Consider the following 20,773-nt stretch of genomic DNA (forward strand, 5'->3'; position numbering starts at 1 on the left):
CTTACTCAGGGCAAGTGGCAGAAACATGGCTTTTGTGGAAAGCTCTGTGAAGCTCACACCTCACCTGATTATTTAGGATAATCAAATAAGAGGCTACAATCAAACTTACTCTTTGCTGTATTAATAACTAAAGTGACTTCCTATTTCTCCCCAGTGCCATTTAGATATGGTAGTAGAAAAGCATTTCGTTAGATACAGTAGTAGAAAAATAGTAACCTAGCCTTTTAAAAGATGATAGGAAGCTGACAAAGGTGTCATGTCAAGTGTTTGGTGGTCGTGTCAAGTGTTTGGTGGTCGTGTCAAGTGTTTGGTGGTTGTATCAGGTGTTTGGTGGTCATGTCAAGTGTTTGGTGGTCATGTCAAGTGTTTGGTGGTCATGTCAAGTGTTTGGTGGTCGTGTCAAGTGTTTGGTGGTCGTGTCAAGTGTTTGGTGGTCGTGTCAAGTGTTTGGTGGTCGTGTCAAGTGTTTGTTTGGTGGTCGTGTCAAGTGTTTGGTGGTTCTGTCAAGTGTTTGGTGGTCCTGTCAAGTGTTTGGTGGTCAGTTGGCATGAAAAAACAAAGCTGCAGAGGTGTGAGGAGCTTACTGTGCACAGGATAGTGCTTCAGAGGAGAGCAGAGCAGAGAAGTGCCCAGTTTAGCTGAAACAGTGCTGTTGTCTAAGAACAAACAGGCTGGGAGAACATTGGAGCAGACACCAATCCAGAAATACCCAGTCCCTCCTAGGATTGATACATACAGGGATCATGTGACAGATTCCATGCTTTGAGTCTGTATTCCCTAGAAGAAAGCCTAGGTAGTCTAAGAATTTATTAAAATTACACAAAACTGTACATATGTGCAGATTTTTCTGCAAAGACAAATTTTACTTTTATTAAATTCTCAAAAGAATTTTAATTAGGAAAGTTTTTTAAAATACTGCAATTGGCTTCCCATTGCCTTCTGCACTTTCTATGTAAAATATATCCCAAATTGAATAAATACTTAAATTGTAAATTTTATATATCTAAAAAGGAATTAGGCAAATATTAACATTCTTTGAAAGGAAGACTAAGCAGGCCTGTTAGATTGATGGATAAGTACCACCAAAATCAGCTTCATAAAAGTAGGAAAATATTAGTAAAAGTTATCCAAATTTTTCCAAATTCTTGTACCCATCCAAATATTTATTCAAGAAAAAAATGGTTAGTTATTCCTAAGCTAGCTTCCTGAAGTTCTAACCAGCTCCTTACGTTTCCGTCTCCTTAGTGCAGCTTTGGACAGGGCGTTAACTGTGAAAGCCCAGTCCGTAGCCCCCATGAGGTACCAGGTTTGCAGCCCCACAGAAGCTGCTGCCGAGAGGATTGTTATGTGACTGGCTCTGCAGCTTACTGGAAAACCTGCTCTTTGTTCTTATTGTTCAGTGTAGTAAGTACTTTTACTGTTTCAATACAGTCTTTCTAATAATTCTTTGAGAATTTCATTTGTGAATACAGTGTATTTTGATCATATTCCCGTTCTTCTTCCCAACTCCTACCAGATCCATCCTGCCCCATAGAAAAGCCCTATGTCTAGGATGTTTGTCAGTGACAGGGATGGTGATGATTATCGTCTCAGCTACAGAAATACCTGTTGGGGTAAAGCAGAGGCTGGAAACACTAAAGAGGAAAAATCTAGAGGAAAAACTCATTTTCCATAAATGGCTTTGAAAAGCTCTGGCTAAGGACACACACATCCTGAGAAAGGCCTGTGACCCATTGGCCTCTGGCTAAGGTCACACATGTCCTGAGAAGGGCCTGTGACCCACTGACCTCTGGCCTCTGGCTAAGGTCACACATGTCCTGAGAAGGGCCTGTGACCCACTGACCTCTGGCTAAGGTCATACACACCCTGAGAAGGGCTTGTGACCCTCTGGCCTCTGGCTTAGGTCACATACACCCTGAGAAGGGCCTGTGACCCTCTAGCCTCTGGCTAAGGTCACATACACCCTGAGAAGGACCTGTGACCTGCTGGCCTCTGGCTAAGGTCACATACACCCTGAGAAGGGCCTGTGACCTGCTGGCCTCTGGCTAAGGTCACACACACCCTGAGAAGGGCCTGTGACCTGCTGGCCTCTGGCTAAGGTCACACACACCCTGAGAAGAGCCTGTGACCCGCTGGCCTCTGGCTTAGGTCACATACACCCTGAGAAGGGCCTGTGACCCTCTGGCCTCTGGCTAAGGTCACATACACCCTGAAAAGGGCCTGTGACCTGCTGGCCTCTGGCTAAGGTCACATACACCCTGAGAAGAGCCTGTGACCTGCTGGCCTCTGGCTTAGGTCACATACACCCTGAGAAGGGCCTGTGACCCTCTGGCCTCTGGCTAAGGTCACATACACCCTGAGAAGGGCCTGTGACCTGCTGGCCTCTGACTGAGATTCAGAAAGCAGAGAGTAGAGACTAGGTAGGATGTAGAGCTGTAATTACTGTGTCCAGGTTGCTATAGCAAGGGAACCTTCTGGAAAAAGGTGGAAACCTCAGTGATTCGAAATAATAAGGAAATCTATGCCTCCACCTTTTAATAGATCACTAATGTAAACAACAAATAAGAAACTTCAGTAAAACATATGACGAAGACTGCAGACTTTGCAGAATTAATCCCCAAAAGTTACTACTACGTGAGACAGCCCCAAACAAACAAACAATGTGTTTTAGCAGTCACACGGTGGGGAATAAATATAGAAGAAAAGATCTGTTTCTGAGTCACTGCTTTGTATTATTTTAAATGTGCATTGTTTAGAAACTAAAAACTATTCAAAGAAACAGGAAAATAAAATCCACAGATAGGTAGAGAATCAATCAGAAATACCTAATAATGGCTTAAAAGACTAAGACTTTATTCTGCATCATGAAGAACTCAGTTTTTGACTGCATTCATAAGCCATTGTCTTCTGTATCACAAGTGCCTGGGCTCCTTGAGAACCACAGGTCTTCTGAAGGCTGCTCATGAACTTTCAGAATGGCACCTTCTTTTCTCCCTACCCAGAGCAGGTGTACCTGCTGCATGTGACTCTTCCTGCTGCTCCCGGGAGTGCTGGTGCCCAGATTGCCAGGAGCCATCCCTGGCGGTGGACAGGTCCCAGCAGAGGATGTAAGGAGTCGGCAGGGGAAGGAAGTGAGCCAGGCCATGATAGTCAGGAGAATCTTGCGGCCTGACTGACTAGCAGCCAGAATGCTTCTTTACTTATACAAAATTTAGTAAGCAGGGATACATCCATTATGTTCCAAAACACAGATCATATCATTTTTGGTTTTGGACATGTGTTCCACTTCCTCTTGCTCATCTTTTAGTCATTAATAATCTATGACAGAACAGAGTTATCATTTCCAATCATTTTCCCTCAAGTACTGACATCATTAATAAACAGAGCTATCATTCTTACTCAGTAACCCCATAACCCAGTTTTAAGACTCTAGAAGCATATGAAAGTCTGTTCACAGACTCACAGCTTTGGTTGCTTCAAGGACACTAGACCAAAACAAAAATGTTCAAGCTACCCTGGGCATTTTGCCATGTCCCAAGCAGTGTATTATTAACTCTTAGTGGTCAAAGTGCCCAGGAAAATCCTCAATCTAAGGCTGCTGCAGTTATTATTCAATTCTGGCATAATACAATCGATGTTCACATTTATATAATATTGTCTATATGTCTAATCCTGGCATTCTGTTGTTCCTTGGTCATATGACATTATAGTGGCTCTGCATGAGCTAACTTCTAAGAGAGGGAGGTCCTGACATCTCATACTTTTACCATCTTTCCACTCCATACTTTGCTCATCAATATGTCTCTATGTAGGGCAGAGGTATATGACACGTAATTATCTGAGTATACAGTGGGAAGAGGCTTGGAATCTGAATTGTGGCCAACTCCTCTAGCCCACCAAATCTTGTTGACCTTTTTAAGTTTACTTTGTTTTGAATATCTTGTTCCTGTGTAAGGACAGAGACAGATGTTTCAAGAATGTCTCATAGCCTCATGAAGAGACCTCTGGCTTCTTTATGTGTCATAACCTCCAAGGCATAAAAGGAAGACCTTCAAGTAGATAAGGATATCTCCCTAAAAGCAGGGGAAATAGTATGTTCAGGCTTTCCTGGGGAAGCTTTGAAGCCGTACTCCTGGGAGAATGCATAAATGATTCATAAGGAATTTTCCATCAACCCAACATCCCCAAATTGTACAAATATTAAAAATGCCCCAAGTATGCAACAGGTGGAGATGAAAACCAAAGGTGGCATGGCAGCCATCATGTGGTTCAGCTCTGCTGGATCTTTGTCAAGCAGCTGTGCTGGCCTTATGACTTCTGCCATTCCATTCAGATATGGCTGTGCCACCAGATTGTTGCATGAATCTTAAAGAGTCTTATTAATAATAAAAACAAACCTGGTGCCAGTTATTGGGGAACGCTGGAAGATCAGAGAAGCAGAACAAGCCACAGCTACCTCACCTTGTCAATTCCTCAGCTGATCCTGTTTCCTCAGACTGGATGCCTCTGTGTCCTCATCCAGAATGAATCTCAGCTATACTGCTGCTCAAAAGCCTAAAAGCTTAACCAGCCTAGTTCCTGGTTTTCATGCCTTATATACCTTTCTGCTTTCTGCCATCACTTTCTGGGATTAAAGGCTCATTTTTTGGGATTAAAGACATGTGTCACCATGATCTGGATGAATCTCTGCCTCCCAAGTGATAGGATTAAAGGCGTGTGTGCCACCATTTTCTGGCCTCTATATCTAGTGGCTGTTCTGTTCTCTGTCCCCAGATAAGTTTATTAGGGTGCACAATATTTTGGGGAACACAATACCACCACACCAGATCATGTGTCTTCCACAGTTACTTTCTCTCACAACCTGAGTTTGATTGAGTCATGTGTTTAAAAATTGTCTGACCTTACTTATTTGAGAGCTTTGTATATGATCTCTGCCCACCCCCATGTCTCCTAGGAGGTCCAAATGTCTAGCTCACCAAATGTGTTCCAGAAAATGTCCTGTCCTAAGACAAGTCAGGAACAGAAGTCTCTTACAATTAACCTTACACTAGTGGATATCTGATCACACATTCCAGCATAGTCATCAAGAGTGCCGTTGGCTTTTTTTGATGGCATCAGATATCACGTAGCGGTTTCATGTGGAAATGTCACTGTGTCTTCTACAGCAGCCAGTTATTAGCACAGAAATGCCCTGAATGTTTCTCACTGTCCCTGGGCTTCTGCTGTCCAGAGCTGGACCTGTCATCAGTTCTGCCTTAGTTCCTGCTGATGTCTCCTCCTGTGAGTCACCAGGCTTTACACATTAGTCACTGAATTCTCTTAGTCTGTTTATGTGCATCTGTGTAGGCCTGGGAGGCCCAGGTCCTATGATAAGCTTAGAGGTGCTGTTGAGACTCATCATGCAGATTGTCCTGTGACTGCCGACCACACTCCCATCAGCACTGCACACAGTTCCTGTTTCTCGACCCTTGACCTGTCTTCCTACAGTGCCCATCCTGGCAGGTGAGGTGGGTTCTCCTTGAAGTTACCTTTCACGGATCAGGTTCCACGTTTATTTTTAATATTTTGAGTTTCTTTGTACATTAGAAAAGCCAGCTAGCTTCTCCATTCTTCCTCAGTCGTCAGCCTGATCAGAGGTAAGCACAGCCTCTGAGAAGCTCGCTATGTGTATCCTGTCAGCTCTGTCTGTCTGTCTGTCTTTCTGGCATGTGCTGTCTCACTCACTTCATTCCCCTGCCCCCGACCCCCAGTAGAGTAGAGGCTCACCCCCCTGATAGCCCTGCATAGGCAAAGCCTTGCTATAGCTCTTCTTCTCCCATGAAGGAACCATGAAGTTCTCTTCCAGGCAGAGCTGGGACTGCTCTTGTGCTGATGTAATGCCATCCGCCATCTTCGTTCTTACCTGCCTCTTCGGGCCTCAGGAACAGCCTTTGTCATGCCTTGTCATTGCTGACAGGTGAGACAGTGCCAAGAGCACTCCCAGGAAGACTGGTGGGGTGCGGGCAGTCCACCACCTTCCCCTCGGCAGATTTGTTAAGCAAAGGGGCTCCCTGTCACCATGTCCTGGTAGCTTTGATGTGGTTGACTCCATGCTCACCCAGGGTAAATGAACTTCTCAGTGTGTGTGGCTTCTCGTGAGCACTGTTTGTGCCTATGCTGCTGTTGGTTCTGAGTGTTCATGGGACGAGATCAAGGCTTCCTTTTCCACTCTTGCTGGCATCATATGATGTGATTATATCTTGATTTTTTTCTAAAACTCTCAATATAAAGGGAAAAGTAAATTAATGAATCTAATAGGTAAAATAAGAGAAATAAAATTATAGGTATAAAATACCAGCTTAAATAGACGTTTAGAAATGACACACAGTGCCTGCCACTGAAGAATAGACTTTCTGGAAGCTCCTTCCTGTGACCTCCTTGTATTCAACCCAGAGTTTTATTGTTGTTTTAGAGACACAGTCTCATGCACAGAGCTGGAATCACACTCACTAAATAACTGAGGATGTCCCCAACTCCTGATCTTCTTGCCCCCACTTCCTGAGTACCAGGATTCCAGGCACATCTGCCACAACTGGCCTTATCCCAAATTTTAAAATAAATTTGTAGGTGTCACTTTATGAATTAGTTGCATCCCCCAGGGAAAACTAGTTGAAAAAAATCAATGAGTTATTATAAACTGCTCTGAAAAGTTTCCCACAGGTTAAATTAATTTTCCTAAGTGAGTTATGTGGCTAAGTCAGAAATGTAACTTATAAATAGACTTCCCCTTGGCTTATTAGTGATAGGAATCTGAAATCGTGTCCCTGCTTTCTGTTCCTACCCTGGAGCACTGTAGCTGTGAGTTTTAGATGTATAACTAATGTCCTTGTTATCCTTTGGAAAACCCCTCAGATAGGAAGTGTTACAGAAGTTGACAGGACATGATTGTATCGCAAACAAGGAGAACAGTGATGGTCTTCATGTTCTGGGGTCATTCGGGCAGCTTTATTCTCCATGACTTTATAGGCTATTCTAGACAAAGAAGCTGCTTTAAGGATTGGGGGAGGAATAGATGAAAGGCTTCCTGTGGGGAGTAGAAGTCTTAAGAGGAGCTGCTAGTGGTTGTCCTGACATCAGCAATGACCATCACAGCGTTGGTTCTTCACTTCCAGTGAGTGGCATGCACTTTTCCAGTTAGTTGCTAATATGTCTGAGTTGACTTTTTACTTTTTCACTACATTCGTCCTAATCAGCTACATTAATGAGGCAGATGCCGTTATCACCCCCAGTGTGTGCGCTTCTTATGGAGGTTCCTGTTTGAACATCTGGAAGCTGGAGGTCAAGTCGGTCCCCCCACCACCCTCCCTTCAAGGTGGACTGTTTCCTGTTCCTGGGCTTTCTGGTTAGGCCTAGAATGACTGTCCAGGGAGCCCCAGAGGTGTCCTATCTCTGCTTGTTTCCTGCATGCTGGGATTACAAGCATATGTTACTATGCTCAGATTTTTATCTGGGTTCTTGCAGGTTGAACCTCAGTAAATCTAGGTTCTCAGACTTGCATAGCAAGCATTTTAATGACTGAGCCATCTCCCCAGCCCCACCTGCCTATACCACCGTGAAGATACAGGGGTTCTATAGCACGTCACAATGGGCATCTGACCTTGTCAGGTCTAGGCTGCCTATCTCTAGAGGCATTGAAGTTTGCCACAAGTTGTCCCCACCCCCATCCTCCATTTCTCCACCCCAAGCTTCTCATCTTTAGTATGAAGTACAGATTTGTCTTGGATAGAAATAGATAATTATATAAGAAAGCCCTTAGATGGCATTATTCTCCTGCTATTCATTTACTCTGTAATTTTTGCTGAGCACTGATCCCTTGTTGTCAGTTCTAGAGAAGGTTTTGGTACACAGAGCTGGCCCTTGTGAAGTATATAAGGTCAATTGAGAAGGAGCCATAGTATACAAGGTAAGTTTATATAGTATTGTGGGCTGTGATAGAGAAAAAAAAGTATCACAACTATGTGTTTGACAGAGTCACTGGTGGGGAATTCCTTAGCTATAGGAAGGAAGCCAGAACTGGAGAATTAATATGCAGGTTATATGGTACCACTCACATGAATTCTTAAGGAGAGAGAATGTTGTGGTAGAAGTTACACAGTAGTTACCAGGGCCTTGGGAACTTCTGTCTGGTGTCAGGTGATAGTATGAATTGTGATAAACTGAATTGTGGTGGTGCTTTCATTTGGCCAGACCTACCAATCCTCAGAGCCATTTCTTAGTAAATTGTGGTTTTTAAGAACAAATTCCTATTATATTAAAGTTTTGAAAAAGGCTCAAGTTTTGTTGAGATTAAAAATCTGTTTTGTATTAAATATCTGATGCCTGTTGATAATCTGTAGATAAGCCTAGAGAAGAGATTGGGCCTATTACATCCTGCTACAGAGACACCTGCATACCCTTGTTGACTGTAATGATCACAAGGAAGTGGAATTAACAAATGGTGGGTAATGGAAATGTATATAAACACAGTGGACTTTTACTCAGCTATACAGATGAAATTTGTAGGTAAACAGATGGATCTGGGAAGTAATATATTAAATGAGGAGACTCAAACTCAGAAATACAACCAAACCAAACCCCAAACACAACAAGCTCTTACATTCTCCCTCATATCTGGATCCTCGCTCAATAATGTTTGTTTGCATGTATATGAACAGGAGGAAATGTGGGTAAAACCTAAAAAGTAGAGGCTAAATGAGGGTGAAAGGATGCTGAGGGGGAAGGGCAGAAAGGACACAGCGGAGCATGAAAGTAGAGACAGCCGGGGCAGGGGAAGGACGCATGTGGATGGGGAAGGGAGACAGAAACTAGAACAGGTTCTGCTCGGAAGTGGTGAGGTGGCACCTTTGAGATGTCAAGTATTTGTGACTCTGGTTTATACTTTGTATGATAATTTTAAAATTCTTGAAAAAACCTGGTCTGAAGTTGGGTGCCTCGTCTGGGTTAGTGTTTGGAACAGATAAGACATGGGTGCTGTTTAAAGCATGGAACAGGGCTCTTACTTTTTTTATGGAGTGTGGCCATCTTCTAACTATGGCACAGTTTGCTTCAGATTGACTGTTTAGTGGAGGTGATTCTGCACATATGCTTGTACTTTGTAAGGGATAGTGACAGTCGCCCCCGTTTGGGGGCAGAGCTTCCATCCTGTTGGATGCAGAGTTTCCTGTGTGCACAGCTGAGTGACAGAGGACAGCACTCCTGTCAACTCTTTTAGCAGTACCAGGCGTGTGTGGGTCCCCAGAGGCTGGCCCCAGATTCTGTGTAGCCCAGCCATTCAGAGAAACAGGAGACTTGAATGAACCACGTTAATGGAAATGAACATCTTTTCTTGGCTTTTGAGTCCAGACAGAAGGGTAGAACACGGGAGAATAAGCCTCAAGTAAGCAAGCCTGAGTGCCAGACTACCTCTGAGAAAGGAAGTGCAAGAAGCCTGCCTGCAGAATTTGCCTGTAGAGCCCTCCATGCTCACCTGGCATCACCTGAGGAGGCAGGACACACGCCTGCCGTTCCGCAGACCTCACTTGAGGGCTGTTTCACTTTGGCCTTCATCCTGAGTTAAGACCCATTCTATTACAGAGTGCACCTTTTGGAGATGTTCAAAGGAAGATTTGTAACCCAGGCTTATTTCCACCTAAGTTAAGATCCTTGCCGAAGGAAGGGACATGCGTTTGTAACAGACCCCAGGCACAGACGACAGGGTTCGTTTACCTCACTGTTGTAGCACAGTGCTTGTGAGGAACCCCGTCTGATGCTGCAGCCTCTGCGTGGCTCACAACCAAGCACAGCCTCTGTAATTTGGGGGCTGTGTTTTCTTAGAAGCCACAGATCCTCAGATATTATAATCAGGGCTTAAATTTTCTCATAGAGATTGAGCATTGCCCCCTAACCCTTCTTAAGGAAGTGACAGTTCTGTCCAGGCTTCCCAAGCGAGATACTTTCCCAACCCCAAACCCATGCTGTACTGATATCTTGGGTTTGGATTTGTTCGCTTTGCAGTTTTTACTGAATTATTTGATGGGTACCTATTTGTAGTGGACAAAGTTCAGTGACATTTACTGTGGATACAGCTCTGTGTGCTGTGAATGTGCTGCTCTGATTTGGTTGATAAATAAAATACTGATTGGCCAGGAGCCAGGCAGGAAATATAGTATAGGCGGGACAAGCAGAGAAGAGAATTCTGAAAGAGGAAGGCTGAGGCAGGAGTCGGCAGCCAGACACAGAGGAGGCAAGATGTAAAAGTACTAGTAAACCACAAGCCATGTGGCAACTTGTTGATTAATAGAAATGGGTTAATTTAAGATATAAGAACTGGATAGCAAGAAACCTGCCACGGCCAGTTTATAAGTAATGTAAGTCTCTGTGTGTTTACTTGGGTCTGAATGGCTGCGGGGCTGGAGAAATCTCCAGCTACAGACATTCTTAATTTTTAAGAATGTAGAATCCAGAAGAAAAAATTAGCTAGGAGCCCAGCTTGTCTTCTCTGCCCCAGTCTTTCCTCTCCTGTATGACTGCTACCCACTTCATTCAAAGAGAAAACCATATTCTCCTTATGCATGCAGAGGGTTAGGATTTGTCCCAGATTGCCACTCTGTCATCCCCATTTCCATGCCTCTTTAATCATCAGAACCTTCCTATTGTGCCGGAAAAGTAGTTCATTGAAAATGAAAGTGCTTAGCCTGGTATGGGGGTACTCTCCTATAGTCCTATAGCCTGTTATGAGGGTGCCTCCTGTAGTCCTATAGCCTGGAACGGGGGTGCCTCCTGTAGTCCTATAGCCTGGTATGGGGGTGCCCTCCTGTAGTCCTATAGCCTGGTATGGGGGTGCCCTCCTGTAGCAGCACTTGGGAGGTGGAAGCATGAGGTCAGGAGTTTAAAATCATCCTCTGGGCACATGGTTCTCAATCTGTGGGTCACGACCTCCATTACAGGGGTTGCATATTGGATATTTACATTACAATTCATAACAATAGCAAAGTTACAGTTATGAAGTAGAAATGAAAACACTTTTATCATTAGGGGTCACTACAACATGAGGAACTGTACTTAAAGGTCACAACTTTAGGAAGGTTGAGAACCAGTGCCCTAGTACATGACTCACTCAAAGAACAAAAAGAAAATAAACAATAAAATAGTAACAATAGAATATTATCTTCATATATATATATATATATATATATATATATATATATATCCCTCTAGCCTAGTATTGTTGTTTTAAATTTTTTTATTTTATTTTGTGTGTATGAGTGTTTTGTTTTTATGTATGTTCACCACATGCCTGCCTTTTGCCTATGGTAGTTAGAAGAGGGTATTGGATCCCCTGGAACTGGAGTAACAGATGGTTGTGAGCTGCCATGTGGGTGCTGGGAATCAAACCAGGGGATTAAGCAAGTATTCTCCAAGGCCAGCTGCTGATGGAGATGTGGACCACAAGGACTATGTTCTCTGGGCTCCAGGTGGCAACAGGAGACCTTGGGAACTGGACTAGAGGTCATCATGTTGTGTGTTGGCTGCATTTTACCAATGTCCTGAAATTTTGAATGAGGCCAAATTGAAAAATAATAACTAATGATAAGAGCTAAGTATTCTTGGTAATACTCATGAGATAGCCTTGAATATGACACACCCAAACAGGAGAGTGTTACAAATGCTTTCTGGAAATGGCTGGATATTTAACATGCAGGAAGAGGGCTTCCTGGCTCATGTGGTGGTAGCTGAACTGGTGGAGGATGGACAGACAAACCTTGAAAAGAACAAACCTGGCGACTGGGATGAGGATGGAGTCCCGTAACTCTAAGAGCTGCGTTTTGGCTGGGAGTTGGGGTGTGGCATTTAAGTGCAGTCTTCCTGCCCCAGCTTACTTCTGAAGCAGAAAAGGGACTTCAGTGAAAAAATGGGTGAAGTGCGGTGAGAATTGATGATCATCTGAAGGTACTGTGCTTTGCATCTGTAGGAACTGTCGTCTCTCTGTGTGTCACACAGAGGCATCTCTGTGTGTCTGAAATTGTTAGAAACTGTAGAAGTAACGCAGCCCCAGTGGGAAGAACATGTAGGAGATTCAGTGATATTTTCCCCTTTCTAAAACCCAATTCAATGTAGGATGCCTGAGAGACTTTCCATCTTGTGGCTCAGGGGAAACTACATAGAGGGAAGGTTTGGACTATAAGAAAGAAAGCAAGGTCTTGAATCAAGAGCAGGAACCCCTTTGAAATATAGCTGTTCCCCTGAAGTGGAGTGGGTCAGCAGAGGCGAGCACTCGGTGCTGAGTATTGAGAACCTCACCTCCCCATCCACCCCCATCTCAGTTCTCAGATGCTGAGGGCCATGGGAACTGGAAAATGTTTTTTTTTTTTTCCTGAGGAATCTGGACAGCCCGAGATGAAAGACCTAAGTACATTGTTATAGGAAATGGCCCCAGGGAAGCAAGCAGCCAGATGGCTCTGTTCTCAAGACCTGGGCCACAGGCTGCAACTGCAAGTTCTGGGTTGTCACCCTGCGAGAGTGTATGACTCTTTAAACAAAAGAGTCAAGTATGAAGAGACGGCTGCTTGTGAGCACAGAGAGTAAAGGAAAGATTTGGGGGGGATAAGAAGTTATTAAAAGCCATCCTTGATTCCTCAGAGATAGAGACGTGCACACCAGACAAAGAAGACTCTGTGTTTCTTTTTAAGATTTTTTTTTAAATTTATTTTATTTGTATGGGTGTTGTGCCTGAATGCATGTCTGTGCACAAGTATGTCTGGTACCCACAGAGACCAGAAGAGAGTGTTGGAACCCTGGAGCTGGAGTTACAGTTTTTATAGACATGCCATGTCTATGCTGACAATTGAACTTGAGTCCTCTGGAAGAGCAGCCAGTGTTCTTAACTGCTGAGCCATCTCTCCAGTCCAGGAGGCTATACTTTTAAAGCAAGAGAATAAGAACATATATTAAAAATAATCAAACTCAAAAGTCAAAAGCTGAAGTTGTAAGTGATTTCCAGAGAGGAGTCTAAATATACAAATGTAGCCCATCTGGTCCCTCACCTGCCACCATCAGCAAATGCACAAGCCTTCATTCAGAACCATGGCCTGAAGTCCTCCTTGTCCTTGAGACACCTTCGCTGGATAAATGTAGCTGCCCTCCCTCATCAAACAGGCTTCTGTTTACAGCAAATGGAGACCATCACAGGATACCACAACTGGACCAGTGCCGAGATCAGCAGATTGTGGGAACCCAGCCCCAGTGGATACATATGTAGCACAGCACCTTCATTTGTGGCTCAGACAACATTGTAGAAGAGGGGGCGGAGAGATTGTAAAAGCCAGAATTCCAGGAATCCTGATGAGAAACCATCTATCCTAGAAACGGCTGACCAGGACAATGGCTATAGTAATAGATGTGCTGAAATGGAAGGTGGGAAAACCTCCTGAGTCCCACCCCTGGACAAAGAACTACAGGCAACTAATGGCTGCCGGTGGAAGGAAAATTAGCCCCTCTCAGGGATGAGCCTTCTTATGGGGTGTACAGTGCGGAGTGGTCAGTCCTGTAAATGGAAGCTTATCTCTGTCCTGCCCTGTCCCACAGCTGCTTCCCAAATTATCAGAGGCTTATATTAATTATAAATGTTTGGCCATTAACTCAGGCTTGTTGCTAAATTCTTACACTTAACCCATAATTCTTACCTATGTTTAGCCACATGGCACATAGCCTGTTACCTCATTTTCTACATGTCCTGCTTGCTCGTCATCTCCTGACTCTGCCTTTCTTCATCTCTGTCCTCAGTTTGATTGTACTGCCTAACCTTCCTTATCTTGCCTTGCCATTGGCCAAAACGGGTTTATTATCAACCAATGAGAACAACACATATTCACAGCATACAGAAGGGCATATGTCAGCACAGCCCTGAAAACATATCCACACAACAAAAAGAGACTCAGCAGATTGTATTTATAATATATATATATATATATATATATATTACATGTAAGATACATATATGTAATAATAATGAAGAAGAAGAAGCTATCGGTTTGGGAGTATTGGGAGGATACTTGCGAGGAGGGATCTTGGAAGGTGCTAGAGGGTAAAAGGGGGTAGAGGAAGTGATACACTTTAATTTTAAAAATGTGTAAGATTTAAAAATGGGAACGATCATGTGATAATTTAAAAAGCTAAAGTAAATCCATGCTGATATAGAAAAGAACCAGGCAGTCCATCAGAAGGCATGCAGCTTTATGGGACTCAGATCAATCAAAACTGGGAAGTTGTAACTCTGTACTAATCCTTCATCACTTATTAAATCTAGAGTTAGAAGGTGTAGCTTTCTAGATTATGGAGACTCATGTCTGATCTGCTTATAACCAGGTTCATAATGAAACTTAATAAAGCAAATACACTCTTTTAGATCCCGGACAGTATGTCCCTCCTGTGGCCCACAAGCCTCACTACCCCAGGATAGCTAGGAATTGGGCCTAATACAAAATTGTAAATTTACTTAAGAAGTTAGAATTTTTTTGCAATTTTTAAAAAACTCAAATGTATGTTTTTTAGAGTGAACTCTGTATTACAAGGTGTTGCAATGTCAAAAGGTACAATACTCCAGAAGGAAAACTAAACCAGTGTACCAGTGATGAGGAATCAACCTGGGATCATATTCTCAAAGTGTTTAAAACTGCAGAAATTTCCATCCTAGAAATGCAGATCACCAACTATATGATGAGGTAAAATAAAAACATTTTCAGACAAAGCAGATGCCCAGGCAAAAACCTCCTAGAGGAGATGGTCTGCCAAAGGAAGGATCAGCCAACAAAAAACAGTGCATAGGTCTAGAATCTAGAGATTCTGATGAAAAGAGATGCGGAGGGTCCCAGGAATGCGGCTGATGTGATCCCAGGGTGTTAACAGTGTCTAGAAAATCCACAAGTCCCTGGTGCCTTTGACTTTGCTGAGAAGGCCATAGACAAATAGAAGAGAACTTGGGTGCATGGCTACAGTAGCTGCATCATCCCTGAGCCTCTCCTAGGAGGCCTCCATGTTTTCAAAGTACTCTTTGTTTGCAAAGTAGTAATCTGGCTTTCCTAAAATAAGTTCTAAGCATCTTCCTGTGTAGAGGATGGGAGATCATCAAAAGAGAGTGGCCCCCATCTTTGAGGTCCTTCTTTTTAGGCCACTGTAGTTATAGGCAGTCATGTTAAATGGAGCAGCTGATGACAAATATGGAGAGAGTCAGATCCAGAGAGAGCACAGATCCAAAGACCAGCAGAGCTGAGCCAGCCCAGCTCCCCAGCATGGAGAACCATGGCCGAAACAGGTACTGGCAAACGCTTTTCCCGTAACAAGCCAGAGAGTAAATCCTTTAGGGTTTCAACCAAGTGGAGGTTCTAATATAATGAGGGGATGTTTATCACGTAGTCGGTGAAGATCAATATAGTAAAAGAGGATAATTTTTTAGCGTAGACTCACTAATACAAAGAACAAGATTTTCTTCTGAGGACAGCATTTTGCTTACTTAGAATTCAGAGTCCCCATCGTCTGAGTCACCAGTGCTCCCATCCTGTCTCCTGTGTCAGTAAGCTTCTGAGTTGATGGGGTATGTTGGTTCCCTGGTGGCTTGTCCAGGACCTCCTGTGTTCTCTTCATCTCCTCTTGTCATTCATTACAGTGCAGACTAATTACTTCAAAGTCAAGATGGCCTGAAAGGCTGTTGCACAGCACATGGATTTTGAGATACAAAGTTTTCTTTTTACTCCATAGGGGTCTAGGTTCTGGATTCTAGAAAACACTTCTGAACCTTAGTTTGAGCTTTAAGTTTGTATGGAAATGGAAGTGTATTGACTCACAGGGAAGCATACAGAGTACCCATGACTCTTCACAGTTTGCACACTGCTGACTCGCTGGGCAGGTGAGACACCGATGATAGTTCTACTTTGGCTCACTTTGTTCAGTGATAGGCAAAGTGAACTGAGGCAGTGTACATGCCCAAAAGTGCTCTACCATTGGGCTACACCACAGCTCTTTTTCTCATTTTAAGGCAAGGTTTCACCATGTTTTTCAGACGGGTCTTGAATTTGCTTTGTAGCCCAGGCTAGCTTTGAACTTAGTTCCCCCTGTTTGAGACATTCAAGTATCTGTTACTTTCATTTTTAATAGAAACATAATAACCACATATAATTATAGTGGGCTCTAATGTCTCAGCACATGTATATATTGTGTGTTAAATCAAGGCATTTGACATATTCCTCACATTTTTACATTTGTTGTTTTTTGTTTTGAAAGATCCACTATAATATTTTGTTTGTAGTTATCCCACTGTGCCATAGGACACCAGAACTCTGTCCTCCTTGAAAATAGCTTTGTATGCATTGACCAGTCTCTTTCCATACCCACCACTTGTGTGTGTGTGTGTGTGTGTGTGTGTGTGTACATGCGCAGGTACAATGTAACTGATCCCAGAAATTATGAAAAGAAGAAATCACTCCCAGGCTGTGCCACTTCAGGCCTGTGGCAGGACAGCCCGAATTATGTAAAAGCAAAGATCACATGGTGAGACAGGAAGTGAGGAATTCAGAGATGAACTTGCAGGAACTAACAACCCACTAGAACAAGACTAGTTAGTCCCTTCTAGAATTCCCCAATGATGTAGGTACCTCCATCAGGCCCCATCCCTTAATGCTACAGCATTGGCTAATCCTCCCCTACACAAACATTGTCAGTTCCAAACCTTGCACACCCAGCTTCTGTTAGCACTTATTACACCAAATCATGCCACCTACCATACTGAAATATCTTGTTTCCATGTATTAAGAGTGTGAAACTCTAACTTCAGGCAGATCTGTTGTCTGCCTTGCTTACTTGGCTGGGTGTAGACACAGGCTGGCCCTTGTCCATAGTGAAGGGAATGAGAATTCACGCATGCTTTTCCTTTCTCTGTGGATAGTTCAGAGTGAGTGTGAAAAGTGTTGTGGGGACGATCAGGGAGAGGCTGAGATGACTGTGGGGAGTTGATCAAGCCTGTGTCTGCCAACCCACATGGCAGGAATGGAAGCCAGTGCACTGGGTTCCTGGGAGCCCTGGGCCAGGTTACAAGTGTGGCTTGAGCTTTTAGGGTCTTTGATGTCTGCCTGGCTTTTCCCCTTCCTCTCCTGCCACTCCCACAAGAACTGTCAGACAAATTTATTTGTAACAAGTATCCAGTGTCCAGCAAGCACCTCTCACAGGCCACTCCCTGTCTTCTCTTAGAAGGGCTGTGCAGACAGACATGAGACATCTCTCCTAGCAACTCCTAAAATTAGGGTCCACACCACCCATTGGCCCTAGTGTCTTTTGAAATCTCTGTTTCTACATTGTCGCTTCTGTTTCTCTGTTTTCCTGTTTGTGTGGGTAAATTACAGCCCATCGAGAGAAGGAGAGAGGAGGCTCCAGGATCTGGAACTATGTCTTACAGGCACTACTGGACACTTAGCAGATAACTTGACAAGTGAACACATGAGCAGAAGGGAGCTGACCACAAATGAGAACTCTGTGGCATCTGAAATCTGACCCTTGCATCTTATAATCACCCGCTTTCTATGCCTTTCTACAACCATGTGTAACTTTAAAAATAATACTTAATTACAGCCGGGCGGTGGTGGCGCACGCCTTTAATCCCAGCACTCGGGAGGCAGAGCCAGGCGGATCTCTGTGAGTTCGAGGCCAGCCTGGACTACCAAGTGAGTTCCAGGAAAGGCGCAAAGCTACACAGAGAAACCCTGTCTCGAAAAACCAAAAAAAAAAAAAAAATAATAATAATAATAATAATAATAATAATAATAATACTTAATTACATTTAATATGCATAGAAATAAAAAATTTAACTACATGATAAATGTGATTTACTTATTAAGACCTGGTAAAAATAAGTCATTATGCAACTGTATAAAGGAATATAAACCATACTATAAAAGACTATAAGAGCCTAAGAAAATATTCAGAGCATGTTTCAGTTGAAAACTCCCAGAGATAGTAGTTAGCACATACAGTAATCTGACTCCTTATGTCCAGTTTCCTTCCTACTCTGTCCCTTGTTCTCTGTACACATTTGCATGTTTACACATTTGCATGTATATCACTGTATGCTCACACTTTCTTACATTCTACAAAATTCCCACAGTAAATAGACTTGTGATAGTGAATCATTATTGTTTTATATTTTTTGGGTCATATATACATGTCTAAACTGATTGAGGAAAAACTAAGAGAAAACATGCATAGATCTCAAGAATCAAAAGTGCGGAGAATACTCTTTGATGGTGTTACCCAGTAGGAAAGTCCTGACATCTGTGGGTAAATGGAAGTTAAATAATTGTGATTTGTAGCATTCATTTCAGTCAAGTGTAATACGTTACATCCTTATTTTATTTATTTTTAATTAAAAATATAAGGGTAAAGTACTATTTTGCAGAAAATAATGTTGCTTTCTGAGAAGTCTTAGAATATTACCTACTCACCCCTTTTCTGTTTATCTGCTGTTCTGAAATCCCTCAGGTTTCTGATACCCAATTCAGTAAGGCGGTGAGTTCTTCTTTCCTCCCTAGAGGTCTCATTTCAAATAGCAGCTAACAGGGTGGAGTTTCACCTGGTGTCCAGCTCTCAGCATCTTGACCTGGTTTGAGGCCAAGGTGTTTGTAATAAAGCTTGCTCCGCAGACCACATCTGATGACTGCTATGGAAGAGTAAACACTGCGTTTGTGTGGGTACAGAGGACAGGAAGGCAATCTGACAGAAACCAGGAGTGACAGGTTGCTGGGGAAGCAAGTGGTGTCTGTTAGGTTCATCACTTCCTTCAGAAAATGGCTAATTCCATTTCTCTCCTCCTAATGCCTCTGTTACCAAAAGCTGTTACAGGGGCACCCTCCAGTCTAAAGATTGCCTGTCACAGAATGAGCTGCACCCAAAAAAAGCCCTTCATTTATATAAATACACAAGTGTGTCTTTGTGCATGCCATACTGACCGTGCTTTCCATCCCCAAACAGGAAGCTGTCAAAGCAGCAATAATAGAGGAGCAGAAGAGAAGTGAAAGGGCCATGGAGGAGGCAGTAAAGAGAACAAGAGACGAGCTGGTGGAGTATGTGAGGGAGCAGAGAAGGGTAAGTGTCCTTGCGGATCCCTGCTTTGTACCTCTGTGACAACAGAGGCTTTCACGTGTGATATGGTGTTGAGATATTGAAAAATACCCTCAGTATAAAATTAGTAATCTCCTTGGAGGTTATTTTCTCAAATAATTATATATTAAACAATTATCTCTAGATATCCTATTAGACAAGAACCAAGCAACAATGAGCACTCAGGAAGATAGTTTTGGATTGGAGAGGGGCTGCCCTGTGTTTGTAGATTCCTTTAATTCTTGTAGGCACTTGCATATGCTCTTGAGTCTTCTTTGTTAACCTGACTGTGGTCCTAACAGATTTCATTAGAGTCAGCAAATAAATATCACATTGCTCTGGTTCTGTTTCAGAGCAGGTCAGAGCATGCTGGTCAGAATTCAGAAAACAAGCTGCAGGGACTGGAAAGTAGAACAGATTTTACTTACTGTCTTTCCACAAACCTTGAGTATAATAGGCAATGTAAGAAGTACTGTTAAATGGGATGTGTAATCACTGTAATAAGGACATAATGTGTTACACTAAAGCGTTTTCGTATGTTTTGTTTACATGCCTAGCATATGCATTTAGAATACGGTAATTCCTGTATACTACATGCAGATACATACTATAAACTATCAGGTGTTCTACACCATAACAAGCATACAAGCGGAACGGTATATAAGGAAATTTGGTGCATAAGTTGACTGAATGGTCGAGTGGAAAATGTTGGCTGCTGACCTTTAGTTAGCAACAAAGCACTAAGAATGCAGTGAGGGTCAGGCCCACTCCAGGCCTGTACTTCCAGCTTGAAGTCAAGTCTGTATGGTGCAAAGAAAATTCCTCGTCTCTGTGAGTCCTGTTAGATTTCAGCAAATAGTTTATCATCAGAATACAAAATTGATAAGGAATGTTTCCAGATAAGTAGTCATCTACAGAAGCACTCTATGTGGTTATATCTTTTAGCACCTTGCTTTGGGTTTTTTTAAAAGTGTTTTCACCCTGATTCGTGATAGATTTTCACATTCTGAACCCAAAAGTGAAGTTGGTATTTTAATTATATGTCAGTGTTTCCCACAGAGATTATTTCAGATAATCCAGTTTATGAGCTGTGCCCAGAAGGAATAGCAGATACACATGGATTAATTGGAATAGTGAAGAAATATAGATTTAAAATCAATGTAGGGGTTCTTATAGGTCCCTCCTTTCTATCATCTTTTGTTCTTTAATGTTCTCCTTGGTGGTTATAACACTCAGCATGAAATCGGCCACCTCAGTAGTATGACGTCTCCAAGGTGTCATCACTGGCTGTCATCTTGTTGTAGAGTGGCTCAGCAGAAGTTATTCATTGTTCTGACTGAAAGTGCTGTTGGCTCATTAGTGGCTGCCTCTTTCCCCTCCCCTCACCCCAGTTCTATGAATTGGACTCCTCTGAACCGCAATGTGAGTGACTCAGCAGAACAAGATGTGCTCTGCTTCCTTGTTCCCCTTAACGTGATGCCCTCAAGGCTCCTGGGTGGGTCACATGATACAGACTTTCTTCTTCAAGGCTGACTGGTATGTTGTATATGTATTTTCTCTTAATTCGTCTGTTGATAGACATTCAGATTGTTTCTGCATACTTAATATAATTTCC

At 42.9% G+C, this 20,773-nt stretch overlaps 1 protein-coding gene across 8 annotated transcripts in view; it reads left to right on the top strand.

Annotated features, from left to right (window-relative positions):
* Ccdc91 (coiled-coil domain containing 91) overlaps positions 1 to 20,773 on the top strand; it is a 187,281-nt gene that overhangs the window by 135,344 nt on the left and 31,164 nt on the right. For all 8 annotated transcript variants that reach the window (XM_052718968.1, XM_052718967.1, XM_052718969.1 and 5 more), the window contains one exon: positions 19,030 to 19,143. In XM_052718968.1, coding sequence (XP_052574928.1) covers positions 19,030 to 19,143 — 114 coding nt within the window. The remainder of the gene's footprint in view (positions 1 to 19,029; positions 19,144 to 20,773) is intronic.

Source organism: Peromyscus californicus, unplaced genomic scaffold (assembly GCF_007827085.1).
Source record: "Peromyscus californicus insignis strain IS unplaced genomic scaffold, ASM782708v3 Scaffold_6__1_contigs__length_162567912, whole genome shotgun sequence".
Classification (NCBI taxonomy): Eukaryota; Metazoa; Chordata; class Mammalia; order Rodentia; family Cricetidae; genus Peromyscus; species Peromyscus californicus.